The sequence below is a fragment of the Cervus elaphus genome, chromosome 12 (genome assembly GCF_910594005.1).
Source record: "Cervus elaphus chromosome 12, mCerEla1.1, whole genome shotgun sequence".
Lineage (NCBI taxonomy): Eukaryota > Metazoa > Chordata > Mammalia > Artiodactyla > Cervidae > Cervus > Cervus elaphus.
In genome coordinates this window covers 395,219-413,674 of record NC_057826.1, presented here as the reverse complement: position 1 = coordinate 413,674, position 18,456 = coordinate 395,219, and the positions used below count along the sequence as shown (strand labels likewise).

General features: G+C 38.2%; 1 protein-coding gene across 16 annotated transcripts in view; it reads left to right on the top strand.

The window, feature by feature from the left end:
- Nucleotides 1-1,560: 1,560 nt before the first annotated feature.
- TERB2 (telomere repeat binding bouquet formation protein 2) overlaps nucleotides 1,561-18,456 on the top strand; it is a 240,773-nt gene continuing 223,877 nt past the window's right edge. For all 16 annotated transcript variants that reach the window (XM_043919097.1, XM_043919104.1, XM_043919091.1 and 13 more), the window contains exons 1-5: nucleotides 1,561-1,661; nucleotides 1,776-1,857; nucleotides 2,630-2,769; nucleotides 4,754-4,815; nucleotides 7,026-7,111. In XM_043919097.1, the coding sequence (XP_043775032.1) occupies nucleotides 1,598-1,661; nucleotides 1,776-1,857; nucleotides 2,630-2,769; nucleotides 4,754-4,815; nucleotides 7,026-7,111 (434 nt within the window). In that variant the 5' untranslated portion in view covers nucleotides 1,561-1,597. The remainder of the gene's footprint in view (nucleotides 1,662-1,775; nucleotides 1,858-2,629; nucleotides 2,770-4,753; nucleotides 4,816-7,025; nucleotides 7,112-18,456) is intronic.

Sequence of the window (18,456 nt, the reverse complement as noted above, 5' to 3'; positions counted from 1 at the left end):
CTAGAAAGTAACAAGTATACATGTGCACGTATCTGACAACACAATTTCAACATATAAAGCAAAAATTAACAATATATTAATAAATCTGCAAATAACTTGGGAGATTTTAACATGACTCTCTCAGTAATTGATAGAAGAATCAGACAGTATGATTAACAAATTTGACTCAGTGAACATAGGTTAGATAGAACACTGTACCCAACATCTGAGAACATCCAACAGCTGCAGGACATTCTTTGTAAACACACACAGGACGCTGACCATATATGTCAGTCAGAAGGAAAGTTTCAACAAATTTAAAAGGATTATAATCACACCAGTTATATTCTTTGATCTTAATTCATTTAAACTAGGTATCAATAACAAGATAACTAAACAGTCACATGAACTTGGAAATTTTTAGCATTTTAAATAACCCATGGATCAAAAAAAATCCTATTGAAAATCTGAAAATATTTTTAATTGAATGATAATAAAAAATGACATCTGAAAAACTGGCACACAGTTTAAAGTAAATCAATAATCTTATATATGCATACTAGCAAAACAAAGTATGAAAAAAACTCATCTCTTTCAAGAAATTAGAAAAAGACTAGCAATTTAAAGCCAAGAAAAAAAAAATATAGCCAAGAAAAGTAGAAGGAAATTACAAGGGCAGGAATTAACAATATACAAATGAAACATATGAAAGTATCAAAGATGTCACAAGTTTGTTCTTTGAAAAGGTTAATAAGAACTACAAACTTCTGGTAAGACTAAGAAATGAAAGGAAGGCACAAGTAACTAGAATCACAAATGAAAATGGAACCACTGCTACAGAGCCTGACATTACAAAACATCACATGAGTTTTTATTGCATGCTCAGTCACTCAGTCGTGTGTGACTCTCTGTGGTCCTATGTACTGTAATCTGCCTGGCTCCTTTGTTCATTGGATTTCCCAGGCAGTGCTCAACTTTATACCAATATGTTTTAAATTTTAGAATAAATTGACCCCATACAGGAACAATGTAGCTTATCAAAACTGATGTGGGGGAACTCTGAAGAAAAACATAACTTGAACACTGGTGATACATTAGTATATTAAACAAACTTTTGAAAAAAAGGTTTTTGGGTTTTGGTTTTTTGCTTTTTTTAGGCCTGCAATGGCAGCTGTGGAATCCTAACCTCTGGACCACCAGGGAAGTCCCTTTTAAAATGTGCTAATGATATTTTTGTTTGTTTAAGAATTCTTCTCTTTTAGAGACTCCAATTGAAACATTTATTTAAAAGAGATAAGATGGGTTTTGTTTCAAAATAACGACACAGCACAAAACCTTTGTTAATACTCAGGGTTTAAAACTCACAAGCAGGATACCTTCCTCCTCGGCCGAGTCAGGGACAGCTTAGACGACTCTTTACAATTCCACAAGCAGCTCCGCACAGCTGGTAGAGGACCAGAACCTTCTCCGTTGTGCCTCAGGCTTTTCTGAGGCATTACTCTGACAGCCAATCATGGAGCTTGGCTTTGAACCCGGGACCAATCAGTGACCTCACCTTCCGCCCCCCCCCCCCCCCACCCGCCTAAGTCCACGCGTGTGAGGAGCGTGAGGCAGCGCCATGTTTCAAGGGCAGCGGGGCTGGTTCAGTGGCAGCGTCAGCCACGACTTGAGGCAGTTTTGGGGTAGGAGGTTGGGCAGAAGGGGTGGGCGAGGTGGTGAGGAGAGCACCGCTCCTCTCTCTGGTACCTTGGCCCCAGGGCATTTGCTGGGCTCACCCTGTGCTCTTGCCTCCACAGTGGCTGAAGGGGGGACTATCAGTGACCCGAGGGTCGCCGACTTCTTGTTCAGCTGCGATGCCTCACACCCAGACACGCTGAGGTACCTGAAGGTCACCTGGGGGTACCTTTTGGGTCATGAGGAACCAGGAGTTGTCGCTGGAAGTCGCCGTCGGCTAATAAATATTGATAATAGGAAGAGACTGGAAACGAGCAAATTTTCAGTCCTGTCTGGATGTGCGGGGAGGGGGAGGGGCAGGCGCGGGAATAGCTCACGGTCCCTTTTTACTGCGGCTAAGGCCTGGCCTCCTACCTGCTCCTCAAGCCTTTTCCCGACTTCAAGTTGTGTTTTTCCAGCAGACTCTCCCACACCCTTGTGATGCCTTGTAGAACTCTCCTATTCAGTATATTTAAACCAAATCTGATTGCCTGTGTATTTAAACGTTGTGTTCTGAAAATGTTGGTAATTTTTTGAGTAATAACGCCTACTCCCATTAATCTATTAATTAATCCGATTAATCCAAGGTCAAACACCATGTACCGTGCTCCTGTAAATGTTCTTTGTTCTTGCTGCCACTATTTTAGTACACACCGTAAATTGTCTCTTGCCCTGATATCACAGGAACTTTCTGAGAGGTTGCTCCGACTCCAATCTGTCCACCTGGGAGCCCTCTTAACATTGCAGTGGGGTTATGTTTACAGAACAGAGGTCTGATCACGGTTCTGGCTCCCTCCGTTTCTCACCCCTTCACTCCCCACCCTCCAGTCTCCAGATCACCTACAGATAATTCTGTTTCCATTCATTTATTCGTTCTTTTGAAATGTTGAATACATTTTTGTTTATTTCATAACCTAAATTATTTCCTTTCTCCTAGAATATATCAGAGTCTTGATTACATAGAAGATAATGCTACAGTTTTTCACGCCTGCTATCTCTCTGCTGTAGCCAATGCTGAAATAAAAAACTCGGTGGCTTTAGGTCATTTCATTCTTCCTCCTGCAAGCCTGCAAAAAGGTTAGCAAAGATCTTTCATCTCTGTTAAACCGCGAAATCCTGTTACGTCATCCAACTTTACTGATATTTGTTATTCATCAGAACTTTTTGTTTTATGTCATTTAATATAAACAGAAAAGTATGTACTTTGGATCATATTGCCTTGGGTGTGTATTCTTGATTTGTTTATCATTCAGTCTTACATTCACCGATCTCCTGCTGTGTGCTGCGTTTCAACCAAGGCGCTGGGGATTCAGTGGTGAATAAGACTGATGAAAAATTTGTCCTCACATTGTTCACTGGCGAGAATCCAGCACTTAACTAATTTTTGTGGCCTCCAGCAATTTCTCCCCAGTTGTTTTGAGGATAATATATTAAGTAATCTGACCTGTGAGTTTATAATAAATGCTCGTAGCTAGTTTTGACTCTCACCGTTATTTTTTCTGTTTTTTTCTTCCCCACTGATATTTCAAGATTCATCGTGATAATAAATCCATGTATTTGTATTGCTTTTATATTATTTAAAGTACTTTTACACATTAATTACTTCAGCAACCGTATGAAGTAAAGAGCAAATGAATAGATTGCTTCTGAGATTGGTTCTTTCAGCTTTCCCTGCTAGGAACACACATTCTTAGCCTGTTCTGTCCTAATCCTACCTGTATTTTATCAACTAGCATTAAATATCCCATTTTTGTAGATCTTATTATTACCCAATTCTTGATGTGTTTCTTGATGTGTATGTGTCCATCCCTAGAAAGACAGACTGAAAATAGTACAAATTTAAAAAAATTTTTAAAAAAACAAACTTGAAAAATATTTCTGTAGAAGAGCTTTGGGAACTTCGAGGATTGGCTTTCTTCCATAGTTGATGTCCTGGCAAAACCTAGTTATAACTTAAAAAATAAATTGTTCTAAGTGGTTATGCAAATAAATTAATGACTGGATAGGAGAATTGATTTACTTAAAATCAGTGAATACCTACCTTCAGGGAGCTTATATTATGGAATGACTATCTGATCTAAGTTACCACTCCTATCACATCTTTGAGTTTAACAACGTATATTAGAATGTATTCGACTTAAAAAAAAATCCGTTTTAAATGAAAACATGCTCCTTTTTAAAAATTAAAAGTATGCATTATTATTCACCTAGACTGGGATAGAAGCGTGAAAGGCAAATGTAAGCAACATACTAATTTTAAGTTTCCTAATACCCACAAGTTAATAAAAAAAGATGAAATTCATATTAAGAATATGTTTTATTTAACATAACTAGAATATTATTTCAATATATACTCAGGATAAAATTATTGATAAATTTTTGCATTCTATTTTTTGCTACTGGATTTGAAATCCAGTGTTTATTTTAAAAGTACAGCACATCTCAAGTTGGACTAACTAAACATTTCACATATGTACCCACATTTATCTAGGTAGCTTAGGTTTAGAGGAATCTTGACAGCTTAGGTCTAGAGGAATGTTAACTTTTTGTCCTTGAGTGGTGGGCTACTGTGGAAACCTGAGATCATTGATTTAAGATGATGTCAGTCCTTTGACATGCTGAGCATTGTAGAATTCCTACACTATCATGCCCAATAGACATGTTGCTCATCCTACCTTCGTTTAACAAACTGAACTATTGAATTATTTAAGCACTCACAAATTCAGGAATTTTATGCCTTTTATTTTGACTGGACAATTACCTTTATTAATGCTTGGCCTAAACACACTGACACCTTACGAAAATATCATAGCCAAAACAGTTTAGAACAATGATTCACATAATGCATTGGAATCATCTGGAGTTTGTTAGAAATGCAAGTTCCCAGCTTCTCCTCAACAATCTGGTTCAATAGGAGTCCTCATTTTAAACAAGTGTCTTAGGTACTTGTGATACAAGTGCAATAATGCAGACCTAGAAATTTGAAACCTAAACAAAATTCAGTGAATTCTACAAAGTTACTTTTTGAAAAATAATATTGGATTTATTTTTCTTCCTATAGAAATAAGGAGAAAAATTGGTAGTTTTATTTGGGAACAAGACCAACATTTTCTGATAGAAAAGGTAAGAGTAAATTAAGGTATACAGTTTATACAGAATATACAGTTTCAAAAAAATTTGAAAGCTGTGTAATCTTTAAAATATGTACTAGTGATGTGTTAGTTCCAGTGACCCAGAGTAAGGAATCCAGAGGGCATATTTTTATTGAACATTATCTCATTTGGCATTGTTTTTACACTAGTAACATTAGTGAAATTGAGATTTTTGTATGAATAAAATAAAAAGCTTGAAAATTTTCATCAGTAATATTAAGGGAATAATAAGTACACAGTATTTACCAGTTCTTTGCTGCCAGTGTAGATACTATTTGATTAATTTCTTGTTGTACTATTTGTTAAATGTTATGAATAATACCTCAATAAATGTATGCAATACTGTAAGTTTTTTAGCTTTTGTCATCCTGCCTCACATTTGCCATGTTTTTTATTTACTTCAGAATCTTTATGCAAGGCAAAATTGGGATAAGAATTTATCCAAAAAGAATAATGATGGTGATGGATTATAATATTTTAAATAAAAAAAAAATCCGTAATTCCACAGTGATACTCCAAAAGCATAAAGAAAAAAAGAACAGAGGAGCAAAAGGAAGAAAAAAGGCAGAAAGGAAAGAGGGAAGGAGGGAAGTAAAAGATGGGGTAGGGAAAATTTCCTTTCAGAATAATAGGTAATAAATGTAGAAAGGATGATAGGGTAGAAAATTTGCATGTTACCACTCCCAGTAAAATAGTTGATTTGGGCAAAGGTCATAAATGGATGCTAAAATCATTATCTAAAATGATCACCTCACAGATTACTTATTAATTACAAAGGCAAACATTGCTTGTACCTTTACAATGGAGGGATCTGGCAGACACCAGCTTAACCAGCTGATCAAATTTAGCATCACCAATTTGAAACAACCTCTTGTTATGTTCAGCTCAATGTCATATAATAAAAAGGACACAGTATAGGGGATTCCCTGGAAGTCCAGCATGACACCGCACTCTTATTGCTGAGGGCCCAGGTTCAATCTTTGGTCGGAGAAATAAGATCCCAGGAACTGCCAAAACAACATCAAGAAAACACAGTATTATCTTGTGTTCATGTTCAAAGTTCTGAATCTAATTATGAGCAAATATGCTAATCCTTGACTTGTTAGAGTGTTCCAGGGACATAGATGGTGGTAGAATGGTTATTATTTGATAATAATTATTGAGTATACTAAAAGGCCCTTGAAGATCATTAATTACTCTGTTTTAGAAATGAGAAGACTGAGGTAAGAAGGTAAGACCTCTGACTTAGTTCACATAGCCAGATATTAGCAAAGTGGAACCAAATTTTCTCAGCTTCAGCCCAAGCCAGTGTTTTTTCTGATGTGTTAGTAGCATATGCCTGTATTGACTGTTGACTCTAGAAATTGTATGATTATATGATAAAGGATTTTGTTCTTTCAAATATTGATTGATATTGAGTATTAACTAATTAAAATAATACAACCATGGAATTTTAAGTAGAAGTTACCTCTTTTAATGGCAATAGCAAGGGTAAATCTGGAAAGTAATTTGGGAAACATTATTATTGTTTGGAGTGGGCTTGCAACCTATATATAGAAATTTCCTAATGGAATATTATGTAAATATATTATGTGATAGATACCAGAATCTGAGGCCTGTCAACTTTAACATAATCTTTTGGAAAAGCTTTATATATGTTTAGTTCTTTTGTAACTCCATAGCTAAATGTTTCACTTTAATTTTAAAGGGGAAACAGTTTGTTCAGCTTACTTCATATTTTTGATTTGTAGCTTGCAGGATGCCTAGGAGTTTTCATGTCAAGGATTTTAAGAAAGTTTAGATCAATAACACTTTTCTTGGCTGCTGCTTCTTCTTTTTTTTTTTTTTAAACCAAAGCATTGTATGACCACATTAGGGAAAATTTCAAAAATCAATAAGAGAATAAAATCAGTCAGTTTTACTATCTAATATGAGCATAGCTTATATTTTAAAAACCCAGGTCTCCTTTCTGTATGTATCTCTAAAAATAGATAATTCTGTGTGTGTGTGTATATACAAAATTTTGTGAGTTTTTCCTATGAAACGGAATGGATCTGAGTCTGTAGATACTTTTGTGACTGTTGCTATATATAATGCCAATTTACTTTTTAAAAAAATGTTATTGATTGCATGATTGATATGGCTGATTTTTTAAAATGTGATTTCTTTTGCTGTCCACAGTATGATGAAGTAACATCAAATGAACTAAAGGCCTTTAGGGAAAGCAGTGTACTAGCAACAGATCACAAGAAAGAATTATCCGAAAGGTACTGAATTTGTATACTTCACTGATTTGTATACTTCATTCAATATAGACACCTTTGAACACTGTGTCTTAATCTCATTTAATCTTCAGTCATCTTATGACATTGGTATCATTATCACCATTGCCATTTTACGGAAAAAGAGATCAAGTATATAGGTCAGGTCAGTTCAGTTCAGTCGCTCAGTCGTGTCCAATTCTATGTGACCCCATGGACTACAGCACGCCAGGCTTCCCTGTCTATCACCAGCTCCCGGAGTTTACTCAAACTCGTGTCCTTAGAATTGGTGATGCCATCCAACCATCTCATTCTCTGTCGTCCCCTTCTCCTCCTGCCTTCAATCTTTCCCAGAATCAGGGTTCTTTTCTAGTGAGTCAGTTCTTCGCATCAGGTGGCCAAAGTATTGGAGTTTCAGCATCAGCATCAGTCCTTCCAATGAATATTCGGGACTGATTTCCTTTAGGATTGACTGATTGGATCTTCCTGCAGTCTAAAGGACTCTTGAGAGTCTTCTCCAGTACCACAGTTCAAAAGCATAAATTCTTCGGCACTCAGATTTCTTTATAGTCCAGCTCTCACATCCATACATGTCTACTGGAAAACGAGAGCTTTGACTAGACGAACCTTTGTCGGCAAAGTAATGTCTCTGCTTTTTAATATGCTGTCTAGGTTGGTCATAGCTTTTCTTCCAAGGAGTAAGCGTCTTTTAATTTCATGGTTGTAGTCGCCATCTGCAGTGATTTTGGAGGCCCTCAAAATAAAGTCTGTCACTGTTTCCATTGTTTCCCCATCTATTCGCCATGAAGTGATGGGACCAGATGCAATGATCTAAGTTTTCTGAATGTTGAGTTTTAAGCCAACATTTTCACTCTCCTCTTTCACTTTCATCAAGAGACTCTTTAGTTCTTCACTTTTCTGCCATAAGGGTGGTGTCGTCTGCATATCTGAGGTTATTGGTGTTTCTCCCAGCAGTCTTGATTCCAGCTTGTGTTTAATCCAGCCCGGCATTTCTCATGATGTACTCTGCATATAAGTTAAAGAAACAGAGTGACAATATTCAGCCTTAACGTACTTAACGAACTAGTCTGTTGTTCCATGTCCGGTTCTAGCTGTTGCATCTTGACCTGCAGATACATTTTTCAGGAGGCAGGTCAGGTGGTCTGGTATTCCCATCTCTTGAAGAATTTTCCAGTTCGTTGTAATCTACACAGTCAAAGGCTTTGGTGTAGTCAATGAAGCAGAAGTAGATGTTTTTCTGGAACTCTCTTGCTTTTTTGATGATCCAGCAGATGTTGGCAATTTGATCTCTGGTTCCTCTGCCTTTTCTAAATCTAGCTTGAACATCTGGAAGTTCATGGTTCATGTACTATTGAAGCCTGACTTGGAGAATTTTGAGCATTACTTTGCTAGCATGTGAGATGAGTGCAATTATGGGATAGTTTGAACATTCTTTGGCATTGCCTTTCTTTGTGATTGGAATGAAAATGGACCTTTTCAAGTCCTATAGCCACTGCTGATTTTTCCAGATTTGCTGGCATATTGAGCACTGATAGCTCAGTTGGTAAAGAACCTGCCTGCAATGCAGGAGACCCCAGTTCACTTCCTGGGTCTGGAAGGTCCTCTTGAGAAGGGAAAGGCCACCCATTCCAGTGTGGTTGGGCTTCCCTTGTGGCTCAGCTGGTAAAGAATCTGCCTGCAATGTGGGAGACCTGGGTTTGATCCCTGGTTGGGAAGATCCCCTGGAGAAGGGAAAGGCTACCCACTCCAGTATTCTGACCTGGAGAATTCCAGGGACAGTCCATGGAGTCTCAAAGAGTCAGACACGACTGAGTGATTTTCACTCACTCACTCACTGAGTGCAGCACTTTCACAGCATCATCTTTTAGGATTTGAAATAGCTCAACTGGAATTCCAACACCTCCACTAGCTTTGCTTGTAGTGATGCTTCCTAAGGCTCACTTGACTTCGCGTTACAGGATGTCTGGCTCTAGGTGAGTGATCACACCATCATGGTTATCTGGGTCATTAAGATCTTTTTTATATACTTCTTCTGTGTATTGGTACCACCTCTTCTTGATATCTTCTGCTTCTGTTAGGTCCATACCATTTCTGTCCTATATTGTGCCCTTCTTTGCATGAAATGTTGCCTTGGGATCTCTAATTTTCTTGAAGAAATCTGTCTTTCCCATTCTATTGTTTTCCTCTAGTTCTTATCATTGATCACTAAGGAAGGCTTTCTTATCTCTCCTTGCTATTCTTTGGAACTCTGCATTCAAATGGGCATATCTTTCCTTTTCTCCTTTGCCTTTCACTTCCTCAGACAACCATTTTGCCTTTTTGCATTTCTTTTTCTTGGGGATGGTCTTAATTGCTGCCTCCTGTACAGTGTCATAAACCTCTGTTCATCATTCTTCAGGCACTCTATCAGATCTAGTCCCTTGAATCTGTTTGTCACTTCCACTGTATAAGATTTAGGTCATACTTGAATGGTCTAGTGATTTTCCCTGCTTTCTTCCATTTAGATCTGAATTTTGCAATAAGGAGTTCATGATCTGAGCCACATTCAGCTCCTGGTCTTGTTTTTGCTGACTGTATAGAGCTTCTCCATCTTCAGCTGCAAAGAATGTAATCAGTCTGATTTTGGTGTTGACCATCTGGTGATGTCCATGTGTAGAGTCTTCTCTTGTGTTGTTGGAAGAGGGTGTTTGCTATGACAAGTATGTTGTCTCGGCACAACTCTTTTAGCTTTTGCCCTTCTTCATTTTGTACTCCAAGACCAAACTTGCCTGTTACTCTAGGTGTCTCTTGATTTTCTACTGTTGCATTCCTGTAATGAAAAGGACATCTTTTTTGGGTGTTCATTCTAGAAGGTCTTGTAGGTCTTCATAGAACCGCTCAACTTCAGCTTCTTCAGCATTAGTGATTGGGGCATAGACTTGGATTACTGTGATATTGAATGGTTTGCCTTGGAAGCGAACAGAGATCATTCTGTCGTTTTTGAGATTGCATCCAAGTACTGCATTTTGGACTCTTTTATTGACTGTGATGGCTACTCCATATCTTCTAAGGGATTCTTGTCCACAGTAGTAGATATAATGGTCATCTGAGTTGAATTCACCCATTCCAGTCCATTTTAGTTCACTGATTCCTAAAATGTCAATTTTCACTCTTGCCATCTCCTGTTTGACCACTTCCAGTTTACCTTGATTCATGGACCTAACATTCCAGGTTTCTATGCAATATTGTTCTTTACAGCATCAGACTTTGCTTCCATCACTAGTCACATTCACAACTGCGTGTTGTTTTTGCTTTGGCTCTGTCTCTTCATTCTTTCTGGAGTTATTTCTCCACTGTTCTCCAGTAGCATATTGGGCACCTACCGACCTGGGGAGTTCATCTTTCAGTGTCCTATCTTTTTGCCTTTTCATACTGTTCCTGGGCTTCATGAGGCAAGAGTACTGAAGTGGTTTGCCATTCCCTACTCCAGTGGACCACATTTTGTCAGAACTCTCCATAGTGACCCATCCCTATAGGGTGGCCCTACACGGCATGACTCATAGTTTCATTGAGTTAGACAGGGCTTTGGTCCATGTGATCAGTTTGATTAGTTTTCTGTGATTGTGGATTTCATTCTGTCTGCCCTCTGATGGATAAGGATAAGGGGCTTATGGAAGCTTCCTGATGGGAGAGACTGACTGAGGGGGGAAACTGGGTTCTGTTTTGATGGGCACCTCTTGGAGGAGGTCACCATTAACCCCACCACAGAGTGGCCATTACTTACACAGGACTGGGAAACAGACTCTTAGAGGGTACAAACAAAACCGTGAGCACACCAGGACCCAGGAGAAAGGAGCAGTGATCCCACAAGAGACTGACCCAGACTTGCCTGTGAGTGTCGTGGCATCTCTGGTGGAGGTGTGGGTCAGTGGTGGCCTGCAGCAGGGTCAGGGGCACTGAGTGCGGCAGTACGTGCACAACCCTTCTGAAGGAGGTTGCCGTTATCCTCATCACCTCCACCATAGACTGGCCTCAGGTCAAACAACAGGGAGGGAACACATGGGTAGGTAGATGAAGTAATTTCCCCAAAGTCACACAAACTTTTATTAAGTGGGGAGCAGCAGGATTTTAACTGGGTCAGTCTAATTCCAGAACCCATGCATTTAGCAATATTATGCTAGACTATCCTTACAGAGAAGAAATGGGATTTTTTTTATTACTGTGATATTATTTTTAAAATACATAATAATAAGGAAATAAACTATTAGTAATTTTATTAGGATTGGAGGATTAGAAAGAGGATTCCCCTCTTTCTTTTCCAAATTGTTTATAATGTGGCTACTTTGGCTTAAGAAATTAAAGTTATATTTTAAAAGACAAACAAACATGGACTTGGTGTTGTGTTAGGGCTAATCCGTGAGAGGCTCCCTTGTTTCAGGCTTATTCACTGTCTAGTCCCAATACTATATTTTCCACTTCAGTGGCTTCCACATGTTCACAGGGAGCATTAACTATTGAAAGTATGGGATTTAGCTGCTGAAATAAAATGACCTTTCTTCAATATAAGAATTAATGAGTCTAATTTATATAGTGTAGTTTTTTTACCTTCAAATTTTTTTCCCATAATTTTTTCTTGTTCCTTTTGTACCTCCTATATGGTTTTCCTTAACTTGAAATGCATTGTTACCTGCCTTAGCACAAAGTTGTGTATTTAATTTTGGTGAACTATTGCTTCATGGTCCCGTGACTTATAGATAATCCACCACTTAAGTTTGAATATCCATATTCTAGGTCTTTGTATTAAAAAGCAGAGACATTACTTTGCCGACAGAGGTCTATCTAGTCAAGGCTATGGTTTTTCTAGTAGTCATGTATGGATGTGAGAGTTGGACTATAAAGAAAACTGAGCGCCGAAGAATTGATGCTTTTGAATGGTGGTGTTGGAGAAGACTCTTGAGAGTCTCTTGGACTGCAAGGAGATCCAACCAGTCCATCCTCAAGGAGATCAGTCCTGGGTGTTCATTGGAAGGACTGATGTTGAAGCTGAAACTCCAATACTTTGGCCACCTGATGCGAAGAGCTGACTCATTTGAAAAGACCCTGATGCTGGGAAAGGTTGAGGGCAGGAGGAGAAGGGGACGACAGAGGATGAGATGGTTGGATGGCATCACCGACTCAATGGACATGGGTTTGGGTAGACTCTGGGAGTTGGTGATGGACAGGGAGGCCTGGTGTGCTGAGGTTCATGGGGTTGCAAAGAGTCGGACACAACTGTGTGACTGAACTGAACTGAATCTCTATTCATAGAACTCCTTTGAACTTGTTATGCTTTTTGAGATAAGAAACTGGTAAGGTTAGGAAGAAAAATGAAACTGAAAAGGTGAGACCATGAAGATATTAAGGAATTAGTAAAGGAGAGAATAGTTATCCTAAGTGACCTTGTAAGAGAAGAATGGGAAATAGAAATTTTTCTTTATTTTTTTTCAGTTTTATTTATTTATTTATTTTCTTTACAATATTGTATTGGTTTTGCCATACATTGACATGAATGTGCCATGGGTGTACATGTGTTCCCCATCCTGAACCCCCCTCCCACCTTCCTCCCCATCCCATCCCTCTGGTTCATCCCAGTGCACCAGCCCTGAGCACCCTGTATCATGCATCGAACTTGGACTGGTGATTCGTTTCAAATATGATAATTTACATGTTTCAGTGCCATTCTTCCATATCATCCTGCCCTCCCCCTCTCCCACAGAGTCCAAAAGAGTGTCTCTTTTGCTGTCTCGCATACAGGGTTATCGTTACCATCTTTCTAAATTCCGATATATGCGTTAGTATACTGTATTGGTGTTTTTCTTTCTGGCTTACTTCATTCTGTATAATAGGCTCCAGTTTCATCCACCTCATTAGAACTGATTCAAATGTATTCTTTTTAATGGCCGAGTAATATTCCATTGTGTATATGTACCACAGCTTTCTTATCCATTCGTCTGCTGATGGGCATCTAGGTTGCTTCCATGTCCTGGCTATTATAAACAGTGCTGCGATGAACATTGGGGTACACGTGTCTCTTTCAGATCTGGTTTCCTTGGTGTATATGCCCAGCAGTGGGATTGCTTGGTCATATGGCAGTTCTATTTCCAGTTTTTTAAGGAATCTCCACACTGTTCTCCATAGTGGCTGTACTAGTTTGCATTCCCACCAACGTGTAGGAGGGTTCCCTTTTCTCCACACCCTCTCCAGCATTTATTGCTTGTAGACTCTTGGATAGCAGCCATTCTGACTGGTGTGAAATGGTACCTCATTGTGGTTTTGATTTGCATTTCTCTGATAATGAGTGATGTTGAGCATCTTTTCATGTGTTTGTTAGCCATTTGTATGTCTTCTTTGGAGAAATGTCTGTTTAGTTCTTTGGCCCACTTTTTGATTGGGTCGTTTATTTTTCTGGAATTGAGCTGCAGGAGTTGCTTGGATATTTTTGAGATTAATTCTTTGTCTGTTGCTTCATTTGCTATTATTTTCTCCTGTTCTGAAGGCTGTCTTTTCACCTTGCTTATAGTTTCCTTTGTTGAGCAGAAGCTTTTAATTTTTTTTTCAGAAGCTTTTAATTTTAATTAGGACCCATTTGTTTATTTTTGCTTTTATTTCCATTACTCTGGGAGGTGGGCCATAGAGGATCCTGCTGTGGTTTATGTTGGGGAGTGTTTTGTCTATGTTTTCCTCTAGGAGTTTTATAGTTTCTGGTCTTACATTTAGATCTTTAATCCATTTTGAGTTTATTTTTGTGTATGGTGTTAGAAAGTGTTCTAGTTTCATTCTTTTACAGGTGGTTGACCAGTTTTCCCAGCACCACTTGTTAAAGAGATTGTCTTTTCCCCAATTGTATGTTCTTGCCTCCTTTGTTGAAGATACGGTGTCCATAAGTGCATGGATTTATCTCTGGGCTTTCTATTTTGTTCCATTGATCTATATTTCTGTCTTTGTGCCAGTACCATACTGTCTTGATGACTGTGGTTTTGTAGTAGAGACTGAAGTCAGGCAGGTTGATTCCTCCAATTCCATTCTTCTTTCTCAAGATTGCTTTGGCTATTCAAGGTTTTTTGTATTTCCATACAAATTGTGAAATTATTTGTTCTAGTTCTCTGAAGAATTCCGTTGGTAGCTTGATAGGGATTGCATTGAATCTATAGATTGCTTTGGGTAGCATACTCATTTTCACTATATTGATTCTTCTGATCCATGAACACGGTATATTTCTCCATCTATTTGTATCCTCTTTGATTTCTTTCACCAGTGTTTTATAGTTTCATATATATAGGTCTTTTGCTTCTTTAGGTAGATATATTCCTAAGTATTTTTTTCTTTTCATTGCAATGGTGAATGGAATTGTTTTCTTAATTTCTCTTTCTGTTTTCTCATTGTTAGTGTATAGGAATGCAAGGGATTTCTATGTGTTGATTTTATATCCTGCAACTTTACTATATTCATTGACTAGCTTTAGTAATTTTCTGGTGGAGTCTTTAGTATTTTCTATGCAGAGGATCATGCCATCTGCAAACAGTGAGAGTTTTACTGCTTCTTTTCCAATCTGCATTCCTTTTATTTCTTTTTCTGCTCTGATTGCTGTGGCCAAAACTTCCAAAACTATGTTGAATAGTAGCGGTGAGAGTGGGCACCCTTGTCTTGTTCCTGACTTTAGGGGAAATGCTTTCAATTTTTCACCATTGAGGATGTTTGCTCTCGGTTTGTCATATATAGCTTTTATTATGTTGAGGTATGTTCCTTCTATTCCTGCTTTCTGGAGGGTTTTTTTTTTTTTAATCATAAATGGATGTTGAATTTTGTCAAAGGCTTTCTCTGCATCTTTTGAGATAATCATATATTTATGTTTCGATTTGTTAATGTGGTGTATTACATTGATTGACTTGTGGATATTGAAGAATCCTTCAATCCCTGGGATAAAGCCCACTTGGTCATGATGTATGATCTTCTTAATAATGTTGTTGGATTCTGTTTTCTAGAATTTTGTTAAGTATTTTTGCATCTTATGTTCATCAGTGATATTGGCCTGTAGTTTTTTTATGTGGCATCTTTGTCAGGTTTTGGTATTAGGGTGATGGTGGCCTCATAGAATGAGTTTGGAAGTTTACCTACCTCTGAAATATTCTGGAAGAGTTTGAGTAGGATAGGTGTTAGCTCTTTTCTAAATTTTTGGTAGAATTCAGCTGTGAAGCCATCTGGTCCTGGGCTTTTGTTTGTTGGAAGATTTCTGATTACAGTGTCAATTTCCGTGCTTGTGATGGGTCTGTTAAGATTTTCTATTTATTCATGGTTCAGTTTTGGAAAGTTGTACTTTTCTAAGAATTTGTCCATTTTTCCCAAGTTTTCCATTTTATTAGCGTATAGTTGCTGATAATAGTCTCTTATGATCCTTTGTATTTCTGTGTTGTCTGTTGTGATCTCTCCATTTTCCTTTCTAATTTTGTTGATTTGATATTTCTCCCTTTGTTTCTTGTTCACTCTGGCTAATGGTTTGTCAATTTTATTTATCTTCTCAAAGAACCAGCTTTGGCTTTGTTGATTTTTGCTATGGTCTCTTTTGCTTCTTTTGCATTTATTTCTGCCCTAATTTTAAAGATTTCTTTCCTTCTGCTAACCCTGGGGTTCTTCATTTCTTCCTTTTCAAGTTGCTTTATGTGTGGAGTTAGGTTATTTATTTGACTTTTTTCTTGTTTCTTGAGGTAAGCCTGAATTGCTGTGAACCTTCCCCTTAGCATTGCTTTTACAATGTCCCATAGGTTTTGGGTTGTTGTGTTTTCATTTTCATTTGTGATTTCTTTTTTGACTTCTTCTGTGATTTGTTGGTTATTCAGCAGTGTGGTGTTCAGCCTCCATATGTTGGAATTTTTAATAGTTTTTCTACTGTAATTGACATCTAATCTTACTGCATTGTGGTCAGAAAAGATGCTTGGAATGATTTCAATTTTTTGGAATTTACCAAGGCTAGATTTATGACCCAGGATGTGATCTATCCTGGAGAAGGTTCCATGTGCATTTGAGAAAAAGGTGAAATTCATTGTTTTGGGGTGAAATGTCCTATAGATATCAGTTAGGTCTAATTGGTCTATTGTATCATTTAAAGTTTGGTTTCCTTGTTAATTTTCTATGTAGTTGATCTATCCATAGGTGTGAGTGGGGTATTAAAGTCTCCCACTATTATTGTTAATTTCCCCTTTCATACTTGTTAGCATTTGTCTTATATATTTCAGTACTCCTATGTTGGGTGCATATAGATTTATGATTGTTATATCTTCTTCTTGGATTGACCCTTTGATCATTATGTAGTGTCCATCTTTGTCTCTTTTCACAGCCTTTGTTTTAAAGTCTATTTTATCTGATATGAGTATTGCTACTCCTGCTTTCTTTTGGTCTCTATTTGCATAGAATATCTTTTTCCAACCCTTCACTTTCCGTCTGTATGTGTCCCTTGTTTTGAGGTGGATCTCTTGTAGACAACATATATAGGGGTCTTGTTTTTGTATCCATTCAGCCAGTCTTTGTCTTTTGGTTGGGGCATTCAACCCATTTAAATTTAGGGTAATTATTGATAAGTATGATCCCATTGCCATTTACTTTATTGTTTTGGGTTTGAGTTTATACACCCTTTCTGTCTAGAGGAGATCCTTTAGCATTTGTTGGAGAGCTGGTTTGGTGGTGCTGAATTCTTTCAGCTTTTGCTTGTCTGTAAAGCTTTTGATTTCTCTTTCATATTTGAATGAAATACTTGCTGGGTACAGTAATCTGGGCTGTAACTTATTTTCTTTCATCACTTTAAGTATGTCTTGCCATTCCCTTCTGGCTTGAAGCGTTTTTATTAAAAGATCAGCTATTATTCTTATGGGAATCCCCTTGTGTGTTATTTGTTGTTTTTCCCTTGCTGCTTTTAGCATTTGTTCTTTGTGTTTGATCTTTGTTAATTTGATTAATATGTGTCTTGGGGTGTTTCACCTTGAGTTTATCGTGTTTGGGGCTGTCTGGGTTTTCTTGGACTTGCGTGATTATTTCCTTCCCCATTTTAGGGAAGTTTTCAACTATTATCGCCTCAAGTATTTTCTCATGGTCTTTCTTTTTGTCTTCTTCTTCTGGGACTCCTATGATTCAAATGTTGGGGCGTTTAACATTGTTCCAGAGGTCTCTGAAGTTGTCCTCATTTCTTTTAATTTTTTTTTTCTTTTTTCCTCTCTGTTTCATTTATTTCTACCATTCTGTTTTCTACCTTACTTATCCTATCTTCTGCCTCCGTTATTCTACTGTCAGTTCCCTCCAGAGTGTTTTTTATCTCATTTATTGCATTATTCATTATATATTGACTCTTTTTTATTTCTTCTAGGTCCTTGTTAAACCTTTCTTGCATCTTCTCTTTCCTTGTCTCCAGGCTATTTATCTGTAACTCCAATTTGTTTTCAAGATTTTGGATCATTTTCACCATCATTATTCGGAATTCTTTACCAGGTAGATTCCCTATCTCTTCCTCTTTTGTTTGGTTTGTTGGGCATCTATCCTGTTCCTTTACCTGTGGGGTATTTCCTCTGCCTTTTCATCTTATTTATGTTGCTGTGTTTGGGGTGGCCTTTCTGTATTCTGGCAGTTTGTGGTTCCTCTTTAGTGCGGAGGTTCCTCGCTGTGGGTGGGGTTGGATGGGTGGCTTGTCAAGGTTTCCTGGTTAGGGAAGCTTGTGTCATTGTTCTGGTGGGTGGAGCTGGATTTCTTCTCTCTGGAGTGCAGTGAGGTGTCCAGTAATGAGTTTTGAGATGTCGGTGGGTTTTGTGTGTGACTTTGGTCAGCGTGTATATTGAGGCTCAGGGTTATGTTCCTGTGTTGCTGGAGAATTTGTGTGGTATGTCTTGCTCTGAAGCTTGTTGGCCCTTGGGTGGTGCTTGGTTTCAGTGTAGGTATGGAGGTGTTTGATGAGCTCCTATCGATTAATGTTCCCTGGATTCAGGAGTTCTCTGGTGTTCTCAGGATTTGGACTTAAGCCTCTTGCCTCTGGTTTTCAGTCTTATTCTTACAGTAGCCTCAAGACTTCTCCGTTTATACAGCACCGATGATAAAACATCTAGGTTAATGATGAAAAGTTTCTCCACAGTGAGGGACACCAGATAGGTACACAGAGTTACATGGAGAAGAGGAGAGGCAGGAGGGAGATAGAGGTGACCAGGAGGGGGAGAGGGGGAATCAAAAGGGGAGAGAGCAAGCTAGCCAGTAATCACTTCCCTATGTCCTCTCCACAGTCTGGATCCCTCAGAGATGTTCACAGAGTTACACAGAGAAGAGATGAGGGAGGAAGGAGA